Source organism: Sminthopsis crassicaudata, chromosome 3 (genome assembly GCF_048593235.1).
Source record: "Sminthopsis crassicaudata isolate SCR6 chromosome 3, ASM4859323v1, whole genome shotgun sequence".
Classification (NCBI taxonomy): Eukaryota; Metazoa; Chordata; class Mammalia; order Dasyuromorphia; family Dasyuridae; genus Sminthopsis; species Sminthopsis crassicaudata.
Window position 1 is genome coordinate 337,424,966 of NC_133619.1, and position 9,080 is coordinate 337,434,045.

A 9,080-nucleotide genomic window follows, 5' to 3' on the forward strand; every position below is an offset into this window, starting at 1 on the left:
CTTTGCTTTACATCAGTTCAAAAATGCCTTTCTAGTTTCCTCTGAAAATGTCTATTTTATTATTTCTTATGGATGTGAATATTCCATCACTTTCAGATCCTATAATTTGTTTAACCATTACCCAACAGAAGAAAAGACTTTTTTCAATTTTAATCCACCAAGAAGATAAGAGCCTCTAGAGCTACTATGGTATTTTGGTACATATAGATCCTTTGGAAGTTCCATTTTATTCTTTTTCTACTAATAGTAGGCTCTTTGGGTCAAAGGACAAGAACATTTTAGTAATTTTCTTTGAAGAATGGAACAAATTCACAGCTCCATCAACAATAAATCAGTGTGCTCATTTCCCCATCACTCCTCCAATATTGTCTATTCTGATCTTTGGATATTTTTACCAATTTCCTGCATTAGAAGTGAAGCCTCAGAAGTATTTTGTTTGCTTTTATTTGTTTTAAGTTCTCTGCAAATTGATTTAGAGAAATCTGAAGTAGTCAAAAATGGTTTGCAATTCTTCTGAGGAATATCTGTTCAGGTTCTTTGACTACTTATTCAATGGGCAATGGGTTTTGGTTTTATATATGTATATTAGTTCCCTCTAAATATTGGATATCAGAGCCATGTCAGTGATATTAAATGCAAAGACTAATTTTTTTCCTCCCATTGACCTCTTCCCTTATCCTAGTTATACTGATTGTGTTTAGGCAAAAGATTTTCAAAGTTACTTAACAGGAAATACCCTTTTTATCTTTTGTGATCGCCTCTATCCTTAGTTCAGAATTCTTCTTTTGACTAATACTGTGGATGGTATTAAGTATATTGTTGTTACTAACATTATATACTTTGGCCCATTATGAACAATTGGATAACATGAAGGTGTCTACAGAGACAAGGAAACAAAATTATTAATAAACAAAAATATGAAACAAAGTTCAAATCTAGTTTTGGTATCAAATCCCAAATAGAGAAGTCATGCAAATGTGGAAATGGCTGTCTCCAATTTGTTTTTGCTTTTAGTTAACCTGATGCTCTGCAGGTATTGTTTCCACATTTTAAAATATAGTTCCATAGCTAATTTTATGAATGATTAAGAGGTAAAGGAGAACATTTAAAGGTAAAACTCCAAATCTGAAAGCCAAAATGTGATGAATGGAAATATTTTCACCTTCCTTCTCAATTTTCTCTCCCACCTCACCCTCCTTTACCCCCATAGTGACTTACATCAGATGAGGAAGTGGAAATTTCTGTGAGTCATCTCACAAAGAGGCTTTTGAATTAAAATCTTTCCAAATTTTTAAACACTTGTTGATGAGAAGCAATTCCACTGTTCTCATTAAATGGTTCATAATGCTGTTAGATTTATTTGGGGGAAAGTGCTCTGATAATAGAAATTTAAATTTTTTTACTACTTCATTTTACTTGGTATCATCAGTAGTATCTTGAATAAATTATGATTGACCAAAATGGATTATGGTGACTAAAGCATTGACTTCTTTTTGTTCCATAATTAATCACTAATCACTGGTTCCTGGGTCAATGGATTTGGGTTGGAATCTTGCTTTTGTTTGCTCAAAGTTCCTGGACCTCAGTTTTGTTATTTGGAAAATGAGGAGATTAGACTCAAAGACCTCCAAGGGCCCTTCCAGCTTTAAAGTCCACACTTCTATAATAGAAAATTGTTTGATTCTGGAAAAGATTCTCTTCAAGAAAGAGAATCTTAATGCTCACTTGCTTTTCATCTTTTGTAGATGCCTGGCTGAGAATAAAGGAGATGTTGCTTTTGTGAAACACAGCACCGTCTTGGATAATGTAGATGGTATGTGATTCCCTCTAGGTTTTAGTGAACTATGACATCAGCACCAAGGGTGGCACATGGATCTTTATAGCAATCTTGCACAATTCAGTCCAACAAAGAGAAACTGAGTACATATGGTTATGCAGAATGCTAGAGGCCAGGAGAAGCTGTAGATTATAGTAAAAAAGCACCACATTTAGAGTTGAATCTGAGTTCAAAGATTAGTCTTATTTATGTGACTTTTGACCAATCACCCCTCCTCTCAAAGTCTTAGTTTCTTCAATTAGAAAGTGAAAGAATTGGACACTACTTGCTTTCTTGGGTTTCTTTGAACTCTAATAACTATGTAGAAAACATAGCTAAGATTTAGGCCCAGACTCTTGGAGTTTATGAGAGCTTAATTTGAGACATATAAAAATTGTGACAGAGATTGTGCATAATCAGTAGCATCACCTTACACTCCTAATAACTGACACTATCTCTATTACTCTAAGAAGTAGTGTTAATCAATCAATAGATATCCATTAAATGCCTACTATGTGTCAGGCATTATGCCAAATCCTAGACAAACAAAGAAAAAAGATAATCCTTGCCCTTAGGGAGGCCTCCAGTTTAATGCAGGAGGCAAGGTGCAAATAATTATAAACAAACAAGCTATTTGCAGAAAAATTGGAAATAATTAACAGAGGGAAGGCACTAGACTTTTTGAGGGTGGATCTTTGTAGAAGATGGAATTTTATTTAGGACTTGAAGAAAGCCTGGAAGTAGAGATTAGCAGAGAGAGTAGTCTAGGTACTGGAGACATGCAGTGAAAATGCCCAAAGATGGGATATGTAGTGTCTCCTCTATGGAGCAGCAAGGAGAAAGTGTGACAGAGATGTTGAATATAAAAAGAAAAAATTGAGGAGAGTGATACAGAGGTAACGCTTATTAAAGACTTTGAATGACACAGTATTTTTATCTTTGGTCCTGGAGGTGATAAAGAAGCACTTAAATTTATTGAATGTGTGTGTGTGTGTGTGTGTGTGTGTGTGTGTGTTGGATGGGAAGGAGTGTTAAATGCTCAAATATACCCTTTAGGAAGATCACTTTCGGAGTTGAGTGCAGGATGGAATATTTGGAGTAAGTAGAGACTTGTGAGTTGAGTTTTGAACATATTGAGTTTAAGATATCAATAGGACATCCAATTTGAGATGTCCAATAGATATTTGAAGATGAGAACTTGGAGGTTAGCAGAGAATTTACGACTAGATAACATTCAAGAATCATCAATTTTGAGATAATAATCAAATCCATGAGAACTGATGAGATTCACCAAGGGAAATCTTATCAGGGGAAAGGAGAAGAAGCTTCAGGATAGGACCCTGTATGATATATGAAGTTAGAGGGCATGACCAGGATGAAGATCCAGCAAAGGAGACTGAGAAACTGTGGTCAGGTAGATAGGAGAAGAATAAGGAGAGAAAGGAATCATGAAAACCAGTAGAAAATCTCAAGGAGGAGAGGGTGAATGATAGTGTGAAAGGCTGCAGAAAGGTCAAGAAGGATGAGGATTGATAAAAGGCCATTGGTTTTGGCAATCAGACCTTGAATGACTTTAGAGAAAGCAGTTCTGTTTGAATGAGAGATCCCAAGCTAAACTGCAAAGAGCTAAGAAGAGGATGAGAGGAAAGGATGGGAAAGACCCTCTTGTAGATGTTTTTCTCAAGAATGGTAACAAAAGATAGGAAAGATATGCTATGAATGGATGAATGAAGTGAAATTTTTGTGAGGATGGAGGAAATATTGGCATGTTTGTAGAGTGTAGAATAGTAGCCAGTAGAGGAAGAGAGGCTGATATTTGAGTGAAAGTGGGGATGTCAAAGAGGGAAATCCAGTGGAGAAAACAGAATGGAAGAGGATCACATATGCATGTGAAGAGTTTTGTTTAGCAAGGTAAAAGTGGCTATCTCTTCATGTGAGTCAAGGGTGAAGGAGACAGTGGTAAAAGGCATCTGAGTAATGTGAGTTGAGGAGGAAAAAGAAGGAGCTCTTGGCAAAGGGAAAAAAGTAGATTTGGAGTTAGAAGATCTATTTTCAAATATCAGCTCTGACATTGACTGCATATATGATCTTGGATAAGTCCTCAAATGAAGAATGAAGGGTTTGAGTGGGAATGGGAAGGGAGCTTGCAGGATCCCTTTCAGCTCAAATTCCATACAAGTCTGTATATCCACATACAGTAGATTCTTGAATATCCATTCTTTACTTACACTAACAGATGGAAGGAGAAATGCATGCTTAGTAATTTTTTCTTTTTGTTTTCCTCTTTCTCCCCCATCAGAGGTGTGTGTGTGGGATAGTTTTGCTAGTGCAGATCAGTACTTGTCTTGGAGCTTGGTTTTTAGAGGGATGCCAGGGCCACTGAGAGGTTAATTGGATTGCACCAAGCACATACCCTTAATGTATTAGAGATGGAACTGGAAAGCTAGATCATCTTGATTCCTGACAACAATGACAATCATTAGAATAAGACCTAGCATTTATTTGGTGTTTTAAGGTTTATTTAACAACAACACTGTTAGGTAGATTCCCATCATTAATCCCATTTTACAGAAGGGAAACCAAGGAAGACAGAGGTTAAGGGATTGCCCAGCATCACATAGCTATTAAGTATCTGATACCAAATTTGAACTCAGAATTCCAAGCCACTGAGCTTTCTAACTACTTCCTAGATCAGCTTTCTATCCACTACTCTACAAAGCCTCTCAAAAAACTGTTAATTTCCCAACAACAAATTTTTGGATTGATATGAAAACCAGTCCTATATCTTAGGTACCCACAATTTCAGGTTTAGTGGACCCAGTTGAATATAGATTTAAGATTAACTCAGAGGATTCATAACTAATTGTTCAATGAGCAGTGTAGACATTTGTTGTCATTATTTCAATCATATTTGGCTCTCTGTTACCCCATTTGGGGTTTTCTTGGCAAAAATACTAGATTAATTCACCATTTCTTTTTGCAAGATGAGGAAACTGAGACAGTGTTAAATGACTTGCCCAGGGTCACACATCCAGGAAGTGTCTAAGATCAGATTTGAACTCAGGAAGATAAGTTTTCCTGATTGTAAGTCTGGCATGCTATCGATTGCACCACCTAGTTTCCCTTTAGACTCAAAATTCAGAGTTCAGCTTTGATGTGGACTCTTTCTCAGAGGATTTTGAGAATGGAGCTGGGCCTTGAATGATGGTTAAGAATTGGATGGGGAAAGAAGATAAACAAGAAGCATCTTGAAAGAGTGCTAAAAGCATAATCCAGAGTCTACATCCTCCCCTCATCATGGCCACCTTTTTGACTCAGTACTCCTCCCCAGTTTTAGTTTTCCCCTCTGTTAAGTGAGGAAGATTAGTGAGAGTGAGAATGCAAAATGAGGGAATCTGGTGAAAACAGGCTGGTCACTTCCATTTCTAATCTCCTTATGATTCATCCCTATAGGGATAATGGTGAGAGTAGAATGATGGAAGTACAAAGACACAATACTTATGACAGACTATTTCAAGTCAATTTTGATTCCTACAAAGAAATAGTGGGGCACAATGGCAGTCCTTGCCTGACATAAGAACTTGCTAAATTTTCTGCAAAGAGGTGGTAAACTATTTACATGATAATCAAAACCATTTGAATGAATAAATGAATTCTCCCTGGGACTAAAGCAACATAGATTTAGAACTAGAGGTGATTTCAGAGATTATTTAGTCAAACTCCTTCCTTTTATTGATGAGGAAACAGGCCCAGAGGAGTTTCACATCACATAATGTCTAAGATGCTCTCTTAACACTCTTTTCAATGTCCATGTTTTCTCCTCTAGTAGCATGACAAAAGATAGATAACAAATGAAAAGGCTGCCTATGAAATATGTATTCACATGAGTATGCTAATGTGTATAGACAGGTGGTATTCATTGAGCCTGTGAAGTAGCTTTTAAAAATGATCCTCCAAAGAATTTTGCCCCCAGGGGAACCTAACAAGTGAAGCAGAGAAACTAGTGCTCAATGTCTGGGAAACAATAAGAACATTAAGGTTTTTTCTTTCTCTACTTATACTAAAAGTTATTTGGAAACAGAAGAACAAATTACATTCTCCTTGGTCTTAAAACTAAAAGTTTGTTTTGAACCTCAAGAAAAATTTCATGGACGGAAGTGTTCAGGATAGGATGAATGATTGGTTATAAAATATGAAATTGAATTGTCTTTCTGGGGGGATAGTAGATATATTCTTCTTTCCATGAATCATCATGGCACAGATGTATAGATTTTTATGAAGAAGTAAATTAGAGTCATAGGTACTATAATTACATGAGTAATAGCCTGTAGATTAACAACTAGTCAAAGTAAATGGTTGTTGATGTTTACTTTCATTCTCATTTCAGGAAAGAATACAGAATCTTGGGCAAAAAATCTGAAAAGTGCTGACTTTAAGTTATTATGTTTAAATGGAGGCCAGGATGATGTGGAAAATTTTGAGAATTGTCACCTGGCTAGGGCACCAAACCATGCTGTGATCTCACGGCAAGAAAAGGCATCTTTAGTTCGCCAGGTGCTATTGGATCAACAGGTCTGTATAATCCAGTGCTTGCTATCCCTTTTCCTTACTTAATTGGACTTGAATGCGTTAATAGGACCCAGAAACCAGTCACTTAATTTTATTTCCACTTAAATCTGAAAGTGGGTTATTGGCTGTGGCTGTATATTAACACTATTGCCTTAAGTATCTATATAGAAAGTAAAAGAGAATGTGCAGGATCCTTTATGATCTTCTGTTAGTGAGCTTTCTGACTCAAGAACAGAGGAGCATTAAGTTTTTCAAACTCTGTGCCTTCTTGATTTTATTGAGAGACTTTGGGAAAGCTTCCTGTACTCAATCCTATTTCACTTAGTTCTTTTTCTAGGTGAGAATGATGGTTTAAATCACTTGGCAGACAATTTGGGTATAAGTTATGATAAATATATTTGGCTTTGTCCTTGATTATCTGCTTTTTAAAATCAAAGTTAAAACAGTCAGAAATAGCACTGGTAGAAGTTAGCATAACACTGGACACTATGAAAAAGACATGGTCTCTGAATTCAAGATATCACAAAAACGACAAACCAAATGAATAAACCAGGGAAAGCAGTAGTTACTGAATAGTATAATTGAAGGAGGATTCTGAAAACTTCTTTCCTCTCAGAAGGCAGCTTCACAATTTGGATAACATACTGCCTCAGATTTGGCCAATTATTCCTTTAGATAAGGGTATTTTATCTCTAGGAAGGCCATTATAAATTCCCCTTAAGGCAATGTGTTAAGCAGAAATCTTTCAGGATCTGAGAAAACAGTGGCATAGCCTTTGGGCTATAAGGGGACCAGACAGAGGACAAATGAGAGGTGTCTATAATATTAGGAAGGGATAATGTTGACAAGGTAAAGAAAAAGATACCAGAGGTCAATGTGGATTGCTTTGAAGTTTTCTCTAAGGTTGATCCTGAGTATATTATATTTTTCTCCCTTTTTCCATGGATGCCTACTGATAACATGTCTGTCTCTTTGACTCAGAACCATTTTGGAACTTATGGCAGTGAGAAAGAAACTTTTAATATTCTACCCAAAACCGGAAACCTCCTGTTCAAAGACAACACTGAGTGCTTGGCAAAAATCCCAGATGGCACCACCTATGAAAGTTTCTTAGGAAAAGACTATGTCACAGCTGTTGGCTCTCTCAAGAAATGCTTGACTTCCTGTAAGTAGGAAGACACATAATGGGGAAATGGAGCACATAATCAAATGAATTCCTTAGAAACACCGGAATCATCAAATCTGATAAATATTGAGTATTTGCTATGGGTCCAGCACTGTCCAAGGTGCTGAATAGTAGACAAAGAGCAATCTATTAGTCTTCATCTTCTGACTGTCTCTAATTAACAGCCATGTAGGGGAATAGCTGGTGGCCACACAGATTTCCTTCCAGCTTGCTGCTGGCCTATTTCTTCCCCTTTCAGACTAAGGTTGGCCCTGAATGTAACCTATGGCAAAAGGGGTGATGGTCTAGAGCAAGACAGAAGAGAATAAGTCAATAAGCATTGTATGAAAACTCATTGCCTTCATACCAACAACTCTTTCCAGGCCCTTAACAACCTCTACTCAGGCTGGGATCACTGGCCTGGGTCACAGGTGACAACTCCAGTGACTTGAAACTTGAGGGTTGTGCACAAAGCAAAATTTAGACTAGATGACCTTTCTGGCTTCCATCCAACCCTAAAAATGTGTGTGTGTGTGTGTGTGTGTGTGTGTGTGTGTGTGTGTGTGCATATGACAACAGAACAGAATAAATTAGAAACAGATACAGGAAGGTAGCAGAATAGGAAAATAATAAACAGTCATTTTTAAGATACTTCTTTTGTGATGTATGAAGTTGTATAAGGGACCTTTTGGCTATTAAGGAGAAAGGTAGGAATATGTGGCCATGGCAGATCTCTTATCCCATTAAGATAAGGGCAAGGGAGAATTATTTCTATGCTCTTTATTTCCCATGATTTCTAGTGTTTAACTGCCATTTACATATTGTAGGAGGGTGGGGATAGAATCATTTTTAGCAAATAGCCAGCAGAGTCTGAATAACCATCTGTTCTATTCTTTCCCCACAGCTATTCTGCCTGTTTGTGAATTTCACAAATTCTAGAAATCCAGGAAAACCAGACATCCACCTGTGAGGGACTAGCCACCAGATTGTTATATTTCTCTTTGCCGCTCTCTTTCCTGATCACCAAATATGGTGGGGACTTCCTTCTCACTTTCTTTTAACAGATGATCCTAGAGAGGAATATTGTCTTCAACCTTCACACTTCCCTGTTTTCATCTGAACAATAAATAAAAGTGGAAGAATGTCACTGATTCTGTGTGTCTTTGTATCACACTTCCTTCACACCTCATGATTTTACTTAATTCTAAACTACTTTGCCATATTGAAATGCCATTTTTGTTTTACACTAGATACATGATTTCATTGGTACAAGGAACTCTCTCTCAGAGGAAATTAACTCTGTCAATATAGACTGGTTCCTATTATATCAACTACAGTCTTAAGCATGGCCTGGAGATCTTGAAAGCTCAAGGGTACTCAAGGGTATCTAGCAAGGAGTAGAATTAAAATTAGCTCTTCCATGTAGAGGTCAGTTTTCTAAGGATTCTACTACTTACTACTAGCCACATGACTCTTGGTTAACTATTTCACTGCTTCGTCCTCACCTCCCTCATCTGTAAAATGGGGATA

At 37.0% G+C, this 9,080-nt stretch overlaps 1 protein-coding gene across 1 annotated transcript in view; it reads left to right on the plus strand.

The window, feature by feature from the left end:
* Positions 1-8,701, plus strand: part of LOC141564754 (lactotransferrin-like) — a 32,211-nt gene extending 23,510 nt beyond the window's left edge. Inside the window, exons 14-17 of the mRNA XM_074307653.1 lie at positions 1,746-1,813; positions 6,204-6,388; positions 7,367-7,550; positions 8,455-8,701. Of these exons, the coding sequence (XP_074163754.1) occupies positions 1,746-1,813; positions 6,204-6,388; positions 7,367-7,550; positions 8,455-8,489 (472 nt within the window). The 3' untranslated portion in view covers positions 8,490-8,701. The remainder of the gene's footprint in view (positions 1-1,745; positions 1,814-6,203; positions 6,389-7,366; positions 7,551-8,454) is intronic.
* Positions 8,702-9,080: the final 379 nt, after the last annotated feature.